We start from the raw sequence: 21,422 nt of genomic DNA, 5'->3' as shown, positions 1-21,422 counted from the left end.
AAAGGTTTGTTGGTAGCGGGAGTTGTAAGGAAGTTGTTAGTCGGCATGACGACTGGATATCAGATTTTTTTTAAGTAGCTTGATGCTTAAACTGTTGGTTGCGCAATCCTCCTTTTAAGGAATATAGGATTATCCGTTGTTCTTGCTCCTTCGACACAGCCTTTCCTGTTGTGCATTATTTTAAGAAAGCATACGAAAGTTGCTATTGTACAGGTTATCGCCTATGCTGGTGAAAGGATGAGTAATATTGATACTATTGACATTACGTTGCCTTGTATAATTCTGATGGGTTGAAGAGAAKGGTCGTTTTGTTGTGTCAAGGCCAGAGAGAGACTGGATAGAGGTCACTGGTCCTGGAAAGCTTTACCAAGGAGGAAATTAGCTGCAGYAGGAGAGGTCAGTGCACCAGGCAGCTCATTGCCAAGCCTGTTCTGTGAAGTCRGACTAAATCCTCTTGTTTTCTCTCCCTATTGTTGTTTTTCTTAACAGGGGCAAGTTTACATTGTTAGGAAATGTTTTTTTAATACTGTTATCTTGAAAATAATTGCTTTTACCTAGGCCTATTTATGTTTTCCTAGTTTGTGCGCATGTCTGTGCATGTGGTCCATTCTTAGTAATGTGTGCGAGAAAGTGTCCCTGTTAGCAATTAGCTGAGCTTACAGCCTCTTCAGAGAATTATAGTAGGTTGTATACTTCTGTCACTTGTTTGCATTACATTTAATAAGACCTATATGGGCCCCAACTTGTTATAACAATGAACACCATCCTCAGGATATTTGGATAGAATTTCAAGAAAGTGTCCTTCGATTCTGAGAACGCAACTGACATGACTCAACTGACGTGTTTATCTGGTGAGTGTGTGACTATGAACACCTATGCCATTCATCACCTTTCCAGATGTCTCTTTAGGCCTGTATGACAATTATGATGAGTCTCCTGTCATTCCCACTAGTGTTGTCACGATACCAGACTTATGACTTCGATACCAGATTTAGTATCACAATACTNATGACTTCGATACCAGATTTAGTATCACAATACTCGATAACCAAAACGATACCACAGCAAAAAATATTGATTTCCCCCAGATTTCTCAGGTTTTCGGTCTTGAATTTTTTCCCCCTACTGTGTTATTGACTTGTTTATTGTTTACTCCATGTGTAACTCTGTGTTGTTGTCTGTTCACACTGCTATGCTTTATCTTGGCCAGGTCGCAGTTGTAAAGAGAACTTGTTCTCAACTAGCCTACCTGTTTAAATAAAGGTGAAATAAAAATGATAAAAACACACTTTTTACTAGAAAAACATTATTGGATGTTCAATCTCTACAAAGATGCTTAAACCACATCAGGGGACCACTTGTCTTGGAAAAATTCTAGAAATGTAGGTTTTTGAGTGTGGTTACCCTTTCATTCAAGTGTGCATGCGCTCAGCACTGCTGTTTGGTTAGCTGTTTTTCTGTAGCACACACATGAGGGAGTTTGTAAAACAAATGGCTATYGGATTAATGCGAAAGTGTATGATTCTGCCAGGTAGGCATAGGCTACTTTGTTTTTTGGAAAGCCTTTCCATCTTTTATTTATTTATTTAATTTAACCTTTTATTTAACTAGGCAAGTCCGTTAAGAATTCTTATTTACAATGACGGCCTACACCTACACTGGTGCCAGTTGTGCGCCGCCCCTATGGGACTCCCAATCACGTCCGGTTGTGATACAGCCTGGATTCGAACCAGGGTGTCGATAGTGACGCCTCTAGCRCTGAGATGCAGTGCCTTAGACCGCTGCGCTACTCGGGAGCCCGAAGGCGGTCATTCATTAGCATCGTTAACGGCTAGACAAAGTGGCAGATGTATGCGCACCGCACACACCAGATGGGCCGTATCCTCTTCAGGAAGTTGCAGGGAATACGAATCACTGATGCCTTCTGTTCATGTCTTATCATAAACTTGGGCAAATGTAATACATTTAGAATAAGTTGCAAACATTTCATTGATTACCAAACGTGAGCCACGTTTGTTAGAAGAACCGAAAGTGACACAATTCTAGTACCAAACCATTTTTCATGTTATAGTTTCAGTGTACCGTACAAACACTACTGCACTGCGTGACTCATCTGGTGGGAGTGAACCTGCGTGAACAGCTGTCTGAGCCCAGTATCTAATGAGGCCCCGTCACTGCAGTAATTAGCCTCTCCCATTGCCTTGCAGCTGATGACTCCATTTCAGTCATACAGGCCTCCACTGGAACATCAGGGGAGGAGGGATTACTTCAGTGCTTGTATACACATTCACATTAGCACGTGTACAGTACACACACTTGTTGTCACATGTAACCACACAACTATAGGAGGGACTACTTCAGTTCACACACACACCAACACACAACGACACACACACAACCACTTGTTGTTTTATGTTGTCTAGTCATGATGATTTATGTCAGTAATATGGAACAAAGTAGTTCTGTGTTCAYGAGTGAGAGAGAAATGGGGACAATTGAGGAAGAGACTGAGGACAAGTAACCTGTACAAGTGTGTGTGGTGTGAAATGGAAATGTTTTATTTGTATATCCCACTCCCCCTGAGACACCCCTGTGATTTCAAGAGAATAAGACCTAGTGGTGGAGAAAGGAAAATGGATTAAGGGCAGGTATTTAGACTGGCTTTAGTCTGATTTCTATGTCCCAAGTGGCACCCTATTTCTTATTTATTTTATTATTTAATATATATATTTTTTTACCTTTTATTTAACTAGGCAAGTCAGTTAAGAACAAATTCTTATTTTCAATGACGGCCTAGGAACAGTGGGTTAACTGCCTTGTTCAGGGGCATAACGACAGATTTTTACCTTGTCAGCTCGGGGATTCGATCTTGCAACCTTTCAGTTACTAGTCCAACGCTCTAACCACTAGGCTACCAGCCGCCCCATATATAGTGCACTACTTTTGATCAGAGCCATATGGGCGCTATATAGGGAATAAGGTGCCATTGGGATGCAACCCATGTGTTATAATTAAGCAATAAAGCCGAAGTGTGGTATATGGCCAATATACCACGGCTAAGGGCTGTTCTTAAGTACGACGCAATGCAGAATACCTGGATATAGCCATTAGCCGTGGTATATTGGCCATATACCACAAACCTCCGTATTGCTATTAYAAACTGGTTACCAACGAAATTAGAACAGCAAAAAGTACTTTTTTGTCATACCCGTGGTATACTGTCTGATATACCACGTCTTTTAGCCAATAAGCATTCATGGCTCGAACCATCCGGTTTATAATGAAATATACACTGCTCAAAAAAATAAAGGGAACACTAAAATAACACATCCTAGATCTGAATGAATGAAATATTCTTATTAAATAACTTTGTCTTACTAGCTTGAATTGCTGACAAACACAAATCACACAAAAATGATCAATGGAAATCAAATTTATCAACCCATGGACGGTCTGGATTGGAGTCACACTAAAAAATTTAAAGTGGAAAAACCACCTACAGGGCTGGATTCCAACTTTGATGTAATGTCCCTTAAAACAAGCTCAAATGAGGCTCAGTAGCTGTGTTGTGGCCCTCCACGTGCCGTATGACCTCCCTACCATGCCTGGGCATGCTCCTGGATGAAGTGCGATTCGGTCTTCCTGAGGATCTCCTCCCAGACCTGCGACTAAAGCATCCGCCAAATCCTGGACAGTCTGTGGTGCGAACGTGTCGGATGGGGAGGAGCGAGACATGATGTCCCAGATGCTGCTAATTGGATTTCAAAGGTCTGGGAACGGGCGGGCCAGTCCATAAGCATCAATGCCTTCCCTAATGCAGGAACTGCTGACACACTCCACCCACATTGAGGTCTAGCATTGTCTTGCATTAGGAGCGACCAGGGCCAACCGCACCAACATAGGTCTCACAAGGGTCTGACGGATCTCATCTCGGACTTAATGGCAGTCAGGCTACCTCTGGCGAGCACATGGAGGGCTGTGCGGCCGCCCCAAAGAAAGCCACCCCACACCATACTGACCACCGCCAAACCGGTCATGCTGGAGGATGTTGCAGGCAGCAGAACATCTCCACGGCGTCTCCAGACTGTCACGTCTGTCACATGTGCTCAGTGTGAACCTGCTTTCATCTGTGAAGAGCACAGGGCGCCAGTGGTGAATTTGCCAATACTTGGTGTTCTTGGCAAATGCCAAACGCTCCGCCACGGTGTTGGGCTGTAAGCACAACCCCCACCTGTGGACGTCGGGCCCTCATACCACCCTCATGGAGTCTGTTTCTCACCGTTTGAGCAGACACATGGCACATTTGTGGCCTGCTGGAGGTCATTTTGCAGGGCTCTGGCATGCTCCTCCGTCCTCTTCCACAAAGGCGGAGGTAGCGGTCCTGCTGCTGGGTTGCTTGCCCTCCTCCACTCTCCTGATGTACTGGCCTGTCTCCTGTAGCGCCTCATGCTCTGGACACTACGCTGACAACACAGCAAACCTCTTCTTGCCACAGCTCGCATTGATGTGCCATCCTGGATGAGCTGCACTACCTGAGCCACTTGTGTGGGTTGTAGACTCCGTCTCATGCTACCACTAGAGTGAAAGCACCGCCAGCATTCAAAAGTGACCAAAACATCAGCCAGGAAGCATAGGAAACTGAGAAGTGGTCTGTGGTCACCACCTGCAGAACTCACTCCTTTAATCGGGGTGTCTTGCTAATTGCCTATAATTTCCACCTGTTGTCTATTCCATTTGCACCAACAGCCATGTGAAATGTTATTGTCAATCAGTGTTGCTTCCTAAGTGGACAGTTTGATTTCACAGAAGTGTGATTGACTTGGAGTTACATTGTGTTGTTTAAGTGTTCCCTTTATTTTTTTGAGCAGTGTATTACTGTGGTTTACAGCAACACGGCTGTTGAATGTCCTCATTGTGCTGCTGCCTGCTGCTGACCCCGAGACCAGGCAGGGACGGGGGTGGTAAATGACTTGGCTTGGCTGGCTCACCCCTAACATGTGACTGTTGTCCAGTCTGAGTCTGCCCTGCTGTGTCTAGGTGAACCGGCTGGGGACTGACATCACTTCATTGTCCCCATGRCAAAGAAAGTATTTTTGGCATCTCTTATTATCATCATTTTTTAAATGAATTGGTTATTATTGATCACGCTAACAAAGTCAGTGGTACACTTTAGATTGCAAATAGTTTTGGGGGGGTTTACGAGGTGGTTTGATTTTGACCAACTTTTTCTATAGAAAATCCAAGTGTAACTTCTACATTTGACATTTTGGTCATTTAGCAGACACTCATATCCAGAGCTACTTACAGTAAGTAGTGAGTGACATTTTCTTTTAACTTTTTTCCTACGTTTCCCGCGTGGGAATCGAACCGACCACCCTGGCGCTTGTGCCATGCTCTACCAACTGAGCTACACGGGGCTACATCTCCATGAAATAAAATGCAGTAGCCTCCATGGACAGACACAAGACACTGATTTACCGCTGTGCACTGACATGATGCAGCTGTTTCCTRATAAATGCAATGGCTTGGGAAAACTGTTAAAAAAAAGATGACCCCTTTTGAAATGTCACAGCAGTAGGTGCCACACKTTGTCATTACCTAGGCTAGGGGACAACTTGGGGTCAGTATGGAGTCAAGGAATAGAAGTAGTTGGACATTCCTCCATTCTTTTCCATCATTAAACCACATTCTCCTGCAGAGGCACAGAGAGCAGCTTTTAGCAGCCAAGACCAATCCATAGCAATCTGGCAGTCTGCTGAAATCATGCATTATTTATTGAGGGAAGGAAGCTGATCTCAGATCAGCAGCTCTCTGTCTGTAACTGTGAGCGAGGGAACAACAAGGTAGAAATGATACTGACCTAARAGCAGCACTTTGACCACACCTTGTGTGTAGCCGTCAGGTATATGCATGTTTGCCTGTGTCTGTGCTTGTATGTGTATTGTTAACTTGTGCGCATACAGTTGAAGTCGGCAGTTTGCATACACTTAGGTTGGAGTCATTAAAACTAGTTTATCAGCCACTCCACAAATTTMTTGTAAACAAACTATAGTTTTAGCAAGTCGGTTAGGACATCTACTTTGTGCATGACACAAGTCATTTTYCCAACAATTGTTTACAGACAGACTATTTCATTGTATCACATTTCCAGTGGGTCAGAAGTTTACATACACTAAGTTGACTGCCTTTTAAACAGCTTGGAAAATTCCAGTAAATTGTGTCATGGCTTTAGAAGCTTYTGATAGGCTAATTGACATCATTTGAGTCAATTGGATGTGTACCTGTGGAAATATTTCAAGGCTTACCTTCAAACCTTCAAAAATCTAAAGAAATCAGCCAAGACCTCAGAAAATAAATTGTAGACCTCCACAMGTCTGGTTCATCCTTGGGAGCAATTTCCAAACGCCTGAAGGTACCATGYTCATCTGTACAAACAATAGTACGCAAGTATAAACACCATGGGACCACGCAGCCGTCATACCGCTCAGGAAGGAGACGCGTTCTGTCTCCTAGAGATGAACGTACTTTGGTGCGAAAAGTGCAAATCAATCCCAGAACAACAGCAAAGGACCTTGTGAAGATGCTGGAGGAAACGGGTACAAAAGTATCTATATCCACAGTAAAACGAGTCCTATATCAATATAACCTGAAAGGCCGCTCAGCAAGGAAGAAGCCACTGCTCCAAAACCGCCATAAAAAAGCCAGACTACGATTTGCAACTGCACATGGGGACAAAGATCATACTTTTTGGAGAATGTCCTCTGGTCTGACGAAACAAAAATAGAACCGTTTGGCCATAATGACCATCGTTATGTTTGGAGGAAAAAGGGGGAGGCTTGCAAGCCGAAGAACACCATCCCAACCGTGAAGCACGGGGGTGAAAGCATCATGTCGTGGCGGGGCTTTGCTGCAGGAGGGACTGGTGCACTTCACAAAATAGATGCCATCATGAGGAAGGAACAATATGTGGATATATTGAAGCAACTTCTCAAGACATCAGTCAGGAAGTTAAAGCTTGGTCGCAAATGGGTCTTCCAAATGGACAATGACCCCAAGCATACTTCCAAAGTTGTGGCAAAATGGCTTAAGGACAACAAAGTCAAGTTATTGGAGTGCCCATCAAAAAGCCCCGACCTCAAACCTATAGAAAATTTGTTGGGAGAACTGAAAAAGCGTGTGCGAGCAAGGAGGCCTACTGACTCGGTTGCACCAGCTCTGTCAGGAGGAATGGGCCAGAATTCACCCAACTTATTGTGGGAAGCTTGTGGAAGGCTACCCGAAACGTTTGACCCAAGTTAAACAATTTAAAAGCAATGCTACCAAATACTAATTGTGTGTATGTAAACTTCTGACCCACTGGGAATGTGATGAAAGAAATACAAGCTGAAATACATAATTCTCTACTATTATTCTGACATTTCACATTATTAAAATAAAGTGGGGATCCTAACTGACCTAAGATAGGTAATTGTTACTAGGATTGAATGTCAGGAATTGTGAAAAACTGAGTTTAAATGTATTTGGCTAAGATGTATGTAAACCTCTGACTTCAACTGTACACTGCATTCGGAAAGTTCTCAGACCCCTTGACTTTTTCCACATTTTGTTAAGTTACAGCCTTATTCTAAAATGGATTAAATAGTTTTTGCCCTCACCAATCTACACACAATACCCTCATACTGACAAAGCAAAAACAGGTTTTTAGAAATGGTTGCTAATTAAAAAAATTGAAATATCACATTTACGTAAGTATTCAGACCCTTTACTTTGTTGAAGCAGCGATTTACAGCCTCGAGCCTTCTTGGGTATGGCGCTACAAGGTTGGCACACCTGTATTTGGGGAGTTTCTCCCATTCTTCTCTGTAGATCCTCTCAAACTCTGTCAGTTTGGATGGAGAGCATCACTGCACAGCTATTTTCAAGTCTCTCCAGAGATGTTCGACCGGGTTCATGTCCGGGCTCTGGCTGGGCCACTCAAGGACATTTTACATTTAAGTCATTTAGCAGACGCTCTTATCCAGAGCGACTTACAATTCAGGGACTTGGCCCAAAGCCACTCCTGCGTTCTCTTGGCTGTGTGCTTAGGGTTGGTGTCCTGTTGGAAGGTGAATCTTGGACCCAGTCTGAGGTCCTGAGTGCTAAGGAAGAAGGTTTTTTATCAAGGATCTCTCTCTACATTGCTCGGTTCATCTTTCCCTCGATCCTGACTAGTCTCACAGTACCTGCCACTGAAAAACATCCCCACAGCATGATGCCGCCACCACCATGCTTCACCGTAGAGATGGTGCCAGGTTTCCGCCAGACGTGACGCTTGGCATTTAGGCTAAATAGTTCAATCTTGGTTTCATCAGACCAAAGAATCTTGTTTCTCATGGTCTGAGAGTCTTTAGGTGCCCTTTGGCAAACTCCAAGCGGGCTGTCATGTGCCTTTTTACTGAGCAGTGACTTCCGTCTGGCCGCTCTACCATAAAGGTCTGATTGGTGGAGTGCTGCAGAGATGGTTTTCCTTTTGGAAGRTTCTCCCGTCTCCACAGAGAAGCTCTGGAGCTCGTTCAGTGACCATCAGGTTCTTGGTCACTTCCATGTCCAAGGCCCTTCTCCCCCRAATTCTCAGTTTGGCCGGACGGCCAGCTCTAAGAAGAGTCTTGGTGGTTCCAAACTTCTTCCATTTAAAAATGATGGAGGCCACTGTGTYCTTGGGGACCTTCAATGGTGCAGAACTTGTTTGATACCCTTTCCCCAGATCTGTGCCTCGACACAATCCTGTCTGGGAGCTCTMCGGACAATTCCATCGACCTCATGGCTTGGTGTTTTCTCTGACATGCAACGTCAACTGTGGGACCTTATATAGACAGGTGTGTGCCTTTCCAAATCATGTCCAATCAATTGAATTTACCACAGGTGGACTCCAATCCAGTTGTCATCTCAAGGATGATCAATGGAAACAGGATGAACCTGAGCTCAATTTTGAGTCTCATAGCAAAGGGTCTGAATAATGTAAATAAGGTATTTCTGTTTTTTTATCAATTAGAAAAAATGTCTATAAACCTGTTTTCACTTTGTCATTATGGGGTATTGTGATTGATGAGGAAAATGTTTTATTTAATCCATTTTAGAATAAGGCTGTAATGTAACAAAATTATACTCATGAGCTAATGAAGAGGAATTTATCTTTCACGCAAACGCACACACAGCCAAGAGGATCAAGGTTGGATGGACCACACACACACACACACACAATGATGATACAAATGTTGGGTTGCACCTCAACTCACACTGTGCCCTCCACTTCTTTCCTAATTACTTTTAGCAACATTTAATTGAAAGAAAAGTGCTTTATTGGTGTGTGTGTGTGTTGCTTTTTATACAGTTCTAACGAAGAATAATGTACGACCCCCCCCCCCCTGCAAATAATCTTTTTTTTTATGTTTACATCTGACCTCGGAAGAATATAGTTGAATAGACCTCCTAAATGTACAGGTTATTAAAGAAGTTTAAGAAAAGTTCCGATTTGTCTCCCCTTCTTTCAAAACCAAATACAAATGTTCATTTTGGGTCAGTAACCGAAAGGTTGCTGGTTCAATACCCGAGCCGACAAGGTGAAAAATCTGTCAATGTGCCCTTCTGACTAGTAACCGGAAGGTTTCAGGAATACTGAAACTGAGTTTAAATGTATTTGGCTAAGGTGTATGTAAACTTCTGACTACAACTGTATATGTGCATGATAGTGCTGCACAATATGGGAAAATAATCAAATTGCAATGTTTTTGTTATCCAAATTTTGAGATTTGTGAATTTAGTTGCGATTTAGATCGATACACTTTGGTGAACTGTTGGAATCATAKAAATAAAATTWGTTTTCCGGTTCTATGGTTGGTGTTTGGCATGACAACTAATGAAAATAAAACAAGTATGTAAAAGTTGTGACAGGGTAGTAACCAAAGTGTTGATCAGGACCCTTACTACATTTGAATGTTTAAATTAATGGCGTAATAAAAAAAAATATTGTCAATATTGCCACTTTTAAAAGAATTAGTTGAATTGTGTAGCCCTAGTGCACGGTATGCATGCAACGGTTAAACTGTGCTTGTGTGTGCACGCTGGAGGGTCAAGGTAGGTGTCCATTTCAACTGCAGAAGACTTGCTGTCTCCAAAATCATTGCTCGATGTCTGGAGGTGTCTAAATATGGCGCTTGCTCTGCACTCAACACTCTATCATGCACCCCCACTTCTCTATTTTTGAAACACTGGTTTTTAAATGTAAATCCAAATTTGCATTGATCCTAATGGCAAGGCTTTCCACCATCGTTGAAAAATGTTAATCAAGCGTTACACGAGAACAGATCCATTATGTAGCCTAGGCTACTGTCAGACAACCACTTTTGTAGTCAATTACAGTCGTAATGTAATAACCGTCAAACGGGTTTGAAGTGGTAATGGCTTTCACTGTCATGTGGTAAAGGTCATGTTTCAACCGTGTCACTGTCTTAAACGGTTGAGTATTGAGGCGGTTGGGTTGGTTGCAGTTCTAGACTATCTCTTATACAGAATAAGTTAAACCGTGTTTTTGTCCTAGGCTCTGATAGGCCTATATCTTTAGGCTTAATACCCTTCTTCCCATAAGTGAGGCCTTAGGCCTACTACATCATCATTGTGCGAYGTGTGATTGAGCTGCCCCTGCTCATCGACCCACTGGCTTCATTGGAGTAGGACCATTTRCCCCGAGGCCTACAGTATATGCTGACATGACGTCTGTTTTGCTTTCTCCCTCCTAAATGGTTAAGGCAATGAATAGAGGAGGGTAGGCTGATCTTAGATCTGTGTTTACACGTGACTTCTTACTATATTTGTATTTTTTATTTAACCTTTATTTAACCAGGTAGGCTAGTTGAGAACAAGTTCTTCATTTGCAAATGTGACCTGGCCAAGATAAAGCATAGCAATTCGACACATACAACAACACTGAGTTACAAATGGAATAAACAAAACATACAGGCAATAATACAGTAGAAAAAAAGAACCAAAAAAGTATATTTACAGTGAGTGCGGTAAGATAAGGGAGTTAACTTCTCTGGGATATGTGGGACGCTAACGTCCCACTTGGCCAAAAGCCAGTAAAAATGCAGTGCGCCAAATTCAAATAAATTACTATAAAAATCTAACTTTCATTAAATCACACATGAAAGATACCAAATTAAAGCTACACTGGTTGTGAATCCAGCCAACATGTCAGAATTCAAATAGTAGCATCGTTTGCTTTCGCCGAAAAGCCTATCTGAGGATAGCACCATAGTAAAAAAGAGGAGAAGCATATTTCAAGCCTGCAGGCGCGACACAAAACGCAGAAATAAAAATATAATTCATGCCTTACCTTTGACGAGCTTCTGTTTGTTGGCACTCTAATATGTCCATAAACATCACACATGGTCCTTTTGGTCGATTAATTTTGTCAATATATATATCCAAATGTCCATTTATTTGGCGCATTTGATCCAGAAAAACACCGGTTCCAACTTGTGAAACGTGACTACAAAATATCTCAAAAGTTACTTATAAACTTTGCCAAAACATTTCAAACTACTTTTGTATTTTTTTACGTAAATAATCGATAAAATTGAAGACGGGATGATCTGTGTTCAATACAGGATTAAAACAAACTGTAGCTAGCTTTCTGGTCACGCGCCTCTAACAAACAGTACACAACAAGTTACCCTCATTCAAAATGGCCGTACTTCTTCATTACACAAAGGAAAAAACCTCAACCAATTATTGACATCCCGTGGAAGCGGTAGGAACTGCAAGAAGGTCAATTAGAAATCTGGATTCCCAATGAAAATCCATTGAAAAGAGTGACTAAACAACAACAAACAAAATCTGAATGGTTTGTCCTCGGGGTTTCGCCTGCTAAATAAGTTCTGTTATACTCACAGACATGATTCAAACAGTTTTAGAAACTTCAGAGTTTTCTATCCAAATCTACAACAATATGCATATCTTATCTTCTGGGGATGAGTAGCTGGCAGTTGATTTTGGGTATGCTTTTCATCCAAACGTGAAAATGCTGCCGCCTATCCTAGAGAAGTTAAGGCAATAAATAGGCCATGTGGCGAAGTAATTACAATATAGCAATTAAACACTGGAATGGTAGATATGCAGAAGATGAATGAAAGTAGAGATGTAGAGATACTGTGGGCAAAGGAGCAAGATAGATAAATAAATAAATACAGTATAGGGATGAGGTAGACAGCCATCTATTTACAGGTGCAGTGATCTGTGAGCTTCCTGACAGCTGGTGCCTAAACCCTCTCTAGGCTAGATGGGACGCTACCGTCCCACCTGACCAACATCCGTTGAAATGGCAGTGCGCCAAATTCAAATTAAATTACATATAAATATTAAACTTTCATGAAATCACACATGCAATACACCAAATTAAAGCTCACTTGTGTTAATCCAGCCGCGTGTGTCAGATTTCAAAGAGGCTTTACGGCGAAAGCAGACATGCTATTATCTGAGGACAGCACCCATCAAACACAAACACAGACAATCTTAACACCGCAGGGTGACACGAACTCAGAAATAAAGATATAATTCATGCCTTACCTTTGAGCTTCTTCTGTTGGCACTCCAATATGTCCCATAAACATCACAAATGGTCCTTTTTGTTCGATTAATTCCGTCGTTAAATAGTCCAATAATGTCCATTTATTAAAACAACAGGTTCCAACTCGTGCAACATGACTATCAAAACCACTCATTCTGCATACTATCAACATAAATCACATGTCCTATTACATATTTTTCTTTTTTGTGGTAAATAATGGATAAAATATTAAGATGGGATAAACTGCGTTCAATACCAAAGAGAACACAGTGTAGCGAGCTTTCAGGTCACGCGCCTCTATAAAACATACACTTCCCTCGACCCTCTTCTTCATTTCTCAAAGGAAAAACATCAACCAATTTCTAAAGAGTGTTGACATCCAGTGGAAGCGATAGGAACTGCAAGCAACTGCCTTAGAATTCTAGATTCTCATTGAAAACCCATTGAAAAGAGTGACCTCAATTTTTTTTGCCCCTGGATGGTTTGTCCTCGGGGCTTCGCCTGCCAAATAAGTTCTGTGAAACTCAGACATCATTCAGAGTGTTTTCTATCCAAATCTACTAATAATATGCATATCCTAGCTTCTGGGCCTGAGCAGCAGGCAGTTTACTTTGGGCACGCTTTTCATCCGGACGTGAAAATACTGCCCCCTATCCCAAAGAAGTTAAAGCTAGTGAGGAGATATGGATCTCCAGCTTCAGTGATTTTTTTTTTTTTGCAGTTCGTTCCAGTCATTGGCAGCAGAGAACTGGAAGGAAAGGCGACCAAAGGAGGAATTGGCTTTGGGGGTGACCAGTGAGATATACCTGCTGGAGCGCGTGCTACGAGTGGGTGCTGCGATGGTGACCAGTGAGCTGAGATAAGGCGGGCTTTACCTAGCAGAGACTTATAGATAACCTGTAGCCAGTGGGTTTGGTGACGAATTAGAAGCGAGGGCCAACCAACGAGAGTGTACAGGTCGCAGTGGTGGGTAGTGTATGGGGCTTTGGTGACAAAACGGATGGCACCGTGATAGACTGCATCCAGTTTGCTGAGTAGAGTGTTGGAGGCTATTTTGTAAATTACATTGCCGAAGTCAAGGATCGGTAGGATAGTCAGTATTACGAGGTATGTTTGGCAGCATGAGTGAAGGATGCTTTGTTGCGAAATAGGAAGCCAATTCTAGATTTCATTTTGGATTGGAGATGCTTAATGTGAGTCTGGGAGGAGAATTTACAGTCTAACCAGACACCTAGGTATTTGTAGTTGTCCACACATTCTAAGTCAGAACCGTCCAGAGAAGTGATGCTGGACGGGCGGGCAGGTGCAGGCAGTGATCGATTGAATGGCATGCATTTAGTTTTACTTGCATTTAAGAGCAGTTGGAGGCCACGGAAGGAGAGTTGTATGGCATTGAAGCTCGTCTGGAGGTTTGTTAACACAGTGTCCAAAGAGGGGCCAGAAGTATACAGAATGGTGTCGTCTGCGTAGAGGTGGATCAGAGAATYACCAGCAGCAAGAGCGACATCATTGATGTTCCGTTGGTCACTTCCAGTCTCTCTAGTGAAACCAGAGATATCACCTGACAACTAGGGCAAAAAAGTGCAAGTGTCTAAACGGTACCTTGTTAATTAACCTAACTGCTTCCAAAGCCATTTCAATCCGTTTACTTTGTACCATAGACAAAACCCAGTCTAGTCTTATTAATTGGATGAGCAGTCTCTCTGACTTCTCTTCCACGCAGTCGTGGTGTCTTAACCCAGTGGAAACATCACCATTCGCCTTGTTACATCACTCGGAGACTATTGCCCAGGGTCACTTGCTATAATAATGGTTAAATGATCATTGAACCASATAAAGGTATACAGTTAAATGATAAAGCCTAGGAAGCTTGAGATAAGGACGGACTATATTTGTTAAAGGATGGCATAAATAACAGTTATGTTTGTATGCCAAMGGTATGGTTGTCATTCCAGTATGACTATCCTACCTATAGGCAAAAGTAGCCTGTGYTTGGTCCATTCTACACAGTTGAATTCCCAGTATGCCTACCCCATCCATTGTTTTTATCACTTGCTTGCCATTTTTTCCTGAACAAAGTCTCTTGTTTACGGTCAATGACACAAGCAGTCATAAGACAAGCCTGTATTGTGCGTTGTCATGTGTGGGCTGGATGATGACCTCACTGTTTGCTCTCTATCGCCATCCAGACCAAGGGTCATATGATGAACCAACAAGACATCAGTCCCAAATGTCACTCTGTTCCACACTGTTCAATCCATTCCTAGAATTACTGCWAGGGAATTAGGCCTAGATGGGACAATCTCATTATGTGGATATTTTGGTCCCTCATAGCTTGTTGTGAAGGTGTTTGTTCCCATTCTGTGGCAATCACAGAGAGTACAATCCATCCCACTTTGTTTCTATTTCCGTCCCCACGTCAACAAGCTTCAAACAAGCTCCACTTTCTCCTTTTTATAAAGGATTTATCTTCAAATAATTAGTCTGGCATTTTATGTATTGCTCTGAGGGGTSTGTGAGTGCATGTGAGAGAAAGACACAGAAAAGGAGGGAGAGTGTCAGACACAGTTTGAATGCTTGCATATGACGTGGGTTCTTAAATCAAGTGTGTGTGTGTACGTATGTGTATGCGTGCGCTCCTGCGTGCGTGCTAGTTGGGTGTTTGTCTGTGTCTCACCTGGTGGTGTCACAGTGGGGTTATAATCACTAGGTGTGGGTGGGATGATCGGCGATGCTGACGCAGAACAAGCACAGAGACTCAGCATGGCATTCTGTCAGCCTCTACCCACTCAACCCTTTCTCTCCTTCTCACTCCGTCTGGGAATGGGAAACAGTGGTGCATATTCAGATAACCATGCAGTCATCTATTCATCCATATAACCATGCATTCATGTGTACTTGGTAACTTCCAGGAAAGCCTGCATTGATTTTGACGAATCTACCATTCCCTGTCTTTGTTTATTAGGCTACCTTCTAACATCAAATCAAATGTTATTAGTCACATGTGCCGAATGCAAATAGTCTGAGTAGCCATTTGATTAGATGTTCAGGAGTCTTATGGCTTGGGGGTAGAAGCTGTTGAGAAGCCTCTTGGACCTAGACTTGACGGTCTGGTACCGCCTGGTATAGAYAATTTTTTGTGTATTGACAATTTTTTGTGCCTTCCTCTGACATCTCCTGGTATAGAGGTCCTGGATGGCAGGAAGCTTGGCCCCAGTGATGTACTGGGCCGTACGCACTACCCTCTGTAGCGCCTTGTGGTCGGAGGCCAAGCAGTTGCCATRCCAGGCAGTGATGCAACCAGTCAGAATGCTCTCAACCTGCTCCACTACAGCCCTGTTGATGAGAATAGGGGCGTGCTCAGTCCTCTTTTTCCTGTAGTCCACAATCATCTCCTTTTTGTCTTGCTCACGTTGAGGGAGAGGCTGTTATCCTGGCWCCACTCGGCCAGGTCTCTGACCTCCCTATAGGCTGTCTCATCGTTGTCGGTGATCAGCCCTACAACTTGTGTCATCAGCAAACGTAATGATGGTGTTGGAGTCGTGCCTGGCCGTGCAGTCATGAGTGAACAGGGACTACAGGAGGGGACTGAGCACGCACCCGAGGGGCCCCTGTGTTGAGGATCAGCGTGGCGGATGTGTTGTTACCTACCCTTACCACCTGGGGGCTGCCCGTCAGGAAGTCCAGGATCCAGTTGCAGAGGGAGGTGTTTAGTCCCAGGGTCCTTAGCTTATTGATGAGCTTTGAGGGCATTATGGTATTGAACGCTGAGCTGTAGTCAATGAATAACATTCTCACATAGGTGTTCCTTTTGTCCAGGTGGGAAAGGGCAATGATGAGTGCAATAGAGATTGCATCATCTGTGGATCTGTTAGAGCGCTATACAACTTGGAATGGGTCTAGGGCACAGGCACTATGGTGGTCTGCTTGAAACATGTTGTTATTACAGACACAGACAGGGAGAGGTTGAAAATGTCAGTGAAGACACTTGCCAGTTGGTCAGCGCATACTCCGAGTACACGTCCTGGTAATCCGTCTGGCCCTGCGGCCTTGTGAATGTTCACCTGTTTTAAAGGTCTTACTCACATTGGCTGTGGAGAGCGTGATCACACAGTCGTCTGGAACAGCTGGTGCTCTCATGGATGTTTCAGTGTTATTTGCCTCGAAGCGAGCATAGAAGTAGTTTAGCTCGTCTGGTAGGCTCGTGTCACAGGGCAGCTCTCGGCTGTGCTTCCCTTTTGTAGTYTGTAATGGTTTGCAAGCCCTGTCACATCCGAGCGTCAGAACCGGTGTAGTACGATTCGATCTTAGTCCTGTATTGAAGCTTTGCCTGTTTGTTGGTTCGTCGGAGTACTTTGCGGGATTTCTTATAAGCTTCCGGGTTAGAGTCCCGCTTCTTGAAAGCGGCAGCTCTAGCCTTTAGCTCAGTGCGGCTGTTGCCTGTAATCCATGGCTTCTGTTTGGGGTATATACGTACGGTCACTRTGGGGATGACGTCATCGATGCACTTATTGATGAAGCCAGTGACTGATGTGGTGTACTCCTCAATGCTGTCTGAAGAATCCCGGAACATATTCCAGTCTCTGCTAGCAAAACAATCCTGTAGCTTAGCATCTGCTTCATCTGACCACTTTTTTATTGATTGAGTCACTGGTGCTTCCTGCTTTAGTTTTTGCTTGTAAGCAGGAATCAGGAGGATAGAATTATGGTGAAATTTACCAAATGGATGGCGAGGGAGAACTTTGTATGCGTCTCTGTGTATGGAGAGACGCATACGTTTATTTTTTTTWWTTTTTTTCTCTGGTTGCACATTTAACATGCTGATAGAAATTAGGTCAAACATATTTAAGTTTCCCTGCATTAAAGTCCCCGGCCACTAGGAGTGCCGCCTCTGGCTGAGCGTTTTCCTGTTTGCTTATGGTGGAATACAGTTCATTGAGTGCAGTCTTAGTGCCGGCCTCAGTCTGGTGGTGGTGTGTAGACAGCTACAAAAAATACAGATGTAAATTCTCTAGGTAGATAGTGTGGTCTACAGCTTATCATGAGATACTATACCTCAGGCGAGCAAAACCTTGAGACTTCCTTAGATATCGTGCACCAGCTGTTATTTACAAAAATAATCACAGTTCTGATGTCCAGAAGTTATTTTTGGTTATAAGAGACGGTAGCAGCAACATGATGTACTAAATAAATTACARAATAAGTTACAACGCAAAGAAACAAATGAAAAAACAATTGGATAGGAACACGTAAAATGTCTGCCTTCTTCTCCGGCGCCATCTTAAGACCATCAACCTTCCTTGCTGCTTTAGCTTCTTGCATTCTTGTGATATCGTAGACTGTCACTTACGATYGATTCAGTGCTATTTATAGGGATTGCCTTTGTGATTGCTCCCGTTAATCATTGCTATAGTAGCCGTGATTTCAGTGTTAGCCACTCAACTAGGAAATAGTATCGGCCTCCAGGGTGGTATTTTAGGTTTCTTTCACCAGCCCTGCAAGCCAGCTGGTCCCTCAGTGTGGTGGCCATGCTTGTCAGGTGACTGGGTTTCCTGTAAGAGCTGTGTTAGACTCCATCCCCTATCAAAGGAAAGGGCTCAGCCAGGGGAAGTCTTTAAGGGCTTAATTACATTTCCCCTCATTGATTTGGTCCTGCTTTCAAGAAGGATATTATAGGGGCATCTCATAGGATTTGGCTGCTGTAACTCGGCTTGATTAACTTTTGTTAATTGCTAAGTAATATGCCTTCTAGCCCTGCTATTAGAGTAGGTTCCTCCTCCAAACCTCGATTTAACAGTCTAATGCCCGTTGTTGAAACCATTCTTTTGTTCTGAGTTGAGGTTGTTTGATAATGACACATGGGGACGTCATGTACTATATAGCCTACATGTCTGACATTGCCCTCCTGTTTATGTAGGTTCATGTGTGTGTATTTACATAGGGCTATGTGTATTTGCATWGGTCAATATTAATACCCATTTAACGCCATATACTCTGTAGTATGAGTTTGTTTGGTAATGATACACTATGGGGACATGTGTGTAACCTTTGCCCTCTCCCTGTCTATCTCCCTAGGCTGTGACCCAGCAGGAGCACTGCGATGGCCAGCTGCCACAGTAGCCATGCAGACAACGCCAACGCTCCTCCTCCTTCAGCCTCACGGCCGCCACCTGTGCCCAAGCTCCACGTCCAGGGCTCGCTGTCCCGGAAGTCCATCACCATCCACTTCTCGCCCCTGGGCGAGGAGGAGGAGGAAGAGGAGCTCTATGGGGCAGTTGTGTCCTCTCCTCATCCCTCTGCTGGACCCAAGGAGGACCCAGGCATTGTGAAGGCCCTGGAGGCCAGCGAGGATCTGATCCTTGAAGGAGCCGGGTTCAACTCTGAGGCTCAGGCTGCAGTTCTGCCTATGTCGTCCTCAACTGGTCCTCAAAGCTCCATTACCTCCACATTACCCTCTGAACCGAAGAGCTCCTCTCCTTCCCCTGCCTCCAACTGCAAATCCACTTCCTCTCCCTCCAAGTCTAGCGGCAAACCTTTCTTCAGCCTGGTCAAGTCTCTATCCTCTGACATCGTCGAGCCTTCTGAGATTGTCTCCATCTCCCCCACTGCCCCCACTTCCGTGCGCCACCGCCACCCGATGAAAACCCTGGTCAAGTCACTCTCCTCTGAGACCTCCCAGGAATCCTCCTCCTCCTCCTCGCCCTACCGCCTCTCGGACTCCCGCCTCCACCTGCAACTGTTCAAGCAGTTCACCCAATCCCGTGTCCCGGTGGGCGTCGTTGCCGGGAGTGACTCCAAGACCGCTCCCTCCTCGACTCTCACCTCCCCAGACAGCCGCAACTTCTTTAAGGCATCTGTGGAGGCGAGCATCGAGGACACTAAGCGCCGTTTCTCYGAGGCCATCTACGAGCCTCTCCAGCTGTTCAATAAGATCATGGAGGACAAGAGCGGAGGCATTGGCAGCAGTGCCTTCCGGTCCAAAGCACTTTCGTCCAGTGCTTCGGAGCTCACCTGCCTGGCCTCCCTCAACAATGGCCAACCGGAGAGCAACAACAACTACAGCATCAAGGAGGAGGAAACTGGGGATGACTGGGAGTCTGAGGGAASCGGAAACGGAGCCAGCTTGCCAAATCCCACCGCTGACACCAGTCACACCAGAAGTCCTAAGATGTCTTCCTCCGCCTCCGCCTCTCTCGGCCTGGACAAGTGCTCCATGTCGGCCCTGGCCAAGCTGGAGGACGAGGACTTCTGTATCCTGTCTAGTGAGGACTTTGAGGATACCGAGGGGGATTATGTTGACAGAACGGACAATACATGCAGCCAAGTCAGACTTCCCCCTAGTGGCAGTCCGGAACTATGCAGTGACGACAAGTCAGTGGGAGAAGATCCACCACCCAGCATTCCACACTACACCCTGATCATCATCACAGCGCTGGTCTACGGGTATTTCGTGTTGCCCCTGCCCACCTACGTTGGGGGTATGCTGCTGGGAGTGGGACTAGGGTTCATGCTAGCTATCGCTGTGGTGTGGTTGGCCGGACCCAAGCCTTCTGGCAATCGCACCAGACATCCCAGACACCAGGGGAGGCTGTGGAACATGGCTCAGCTGGGCATCAAAGAGCCAAACATCTTCAAGGTGAGGAACTCCATGGTCTTCTAACGTATTGCTTTTCTAACCCCTCTTCAGGGACCCCCAGATGTTTCACAATTGAGTTGTACCCTGGAACTACCACTCCGGATTCACTAATCAAGGGCTTAATGATTAGTTGAGAAGTGGGATCAGTAGTGCTAGCTCTGGAATAGAGCAAATTCTTTGGGCAGTCTGGGAATCCCCGAGGAGAGGTTTGAAATCACTGTAAAAACCAATTAACTGAAGATATGCAGAAATCCATGGTCACACGAATAGGCAGTGGTGCTGAACACAGCCCCAGAAATGAAAGATTCATAAGACCATGTTATTATTACCTAGCTAATGGCTGGATTTCTATTCGTTAACAATGAGAGACCTGCTGTGGTAAGGTATCACGTTGAACTTTCCCAATACTTGTGTTATATCAAAGCTGCTTTAGACCGAACATTAGAGAGATCGATTTCTCAAGGTCGACCTGTAATTCACTAGCCTTGATCTCATTAGTGTTCATTGTAAATTTTAAGAAGAAGCTGGATGACCGTCTTGTAGCCTGGTCTTAATAGCGGCAAATGATTATTTTAGCTCCTGCTGTTGTCAATGTAATACTGTTTTCATAAAAGCAACTTAAAATACTTTCACATGAAACTTCTAATGTTCCCAGATTTTTCAGRAGTCCTAGTTGGAGGAATCCTCCAGTTGGGACTTCTTAAGAACCTGGGAATTTGGGAATTGTGCAAAACTTGTAGAGAATGAATCGTAAGAGCACCATGAAGTAGGCCTAGATCAGGTCTCTTTTTAGACTGACTGATCACCTACATGTAACTGACAAAATAAAGGCAACACCAACAAAGTGTCTTAATAGGGCGTTGGGCCAACGTGAGTTGCCAGAACAGCTTCAATGCACCGGGGCATAGATCCTTAAAGTGTCTGGAACTCTATTGGAGGGATGCGACACTATTCTTACATGAGAAATTCCATCATTTTGTGTTATTTTGTTGATGGTGGTTGAAAATAATGTCTCAGGTGCTGCTCCAGAGTCTCCCATAAGTGTGCAATTGGTTTGAGATCTGGTGACTGAGACGCACACAGACACCCTACCCCATTTTCAAAGTCACTGAGATCTCTCCTAGATATTGTAGCCAAAATAATGGGCAAAAGGGCACTAAGCATGATGGGACGATATTTCTT

At 44.1% G+C, this 21,422-nt stretch overlaps 1 protein-coding gene across 4 annotated transcripts in view; it reads left to right on the top strand.

Annotated features, from left to right (window-relative positions):
- The window catches only part of LOC111956909 (testis-expressed protein 2), a 72,838-nt gene that overhangs the window by 31,295 nt on the left and 20,121 nt on the right, over positions 1–21,422 (top strand). For all 4 annotated transcript variants that reach the window (XM_024134796.2, XM_023977707.3, XM_023977646.3 and 1 more), the window contains exon 3: positions 18,680–20,240. In XM_024134796.2, the coding sequence (XP_023990564.1) occupies positions 18,705–20,240 (1,536 nt within the window). In that variant the 5' untranslated portion in view covers positions 18,680–18,704. The remainder of the gene's footprint in view (positions 1–18,679; positions 20,241–21,422) is intronic.

The sequence above is a fragment of the Salvelinus sp. IW2-2015 genome, linkage group LG1, assembly GCF_002910315.2.
Source record: "Salvelinus sp. IW2-2015 linkage group LG1, ASM291031v2, whole genome shotgun sequence".
NCBI classification, from domain to species: Eukaryota; Metazoa; Chordata; class Actinopteri; order Salmoniformes; family Salmonidae; genus Salvelinus; species Salvelinus sp. IW2-2015.
Note: the sequence above shows the minus strand (reverse complement) of the source record. Positions and strands in the feature narration are given on the sequence as shown.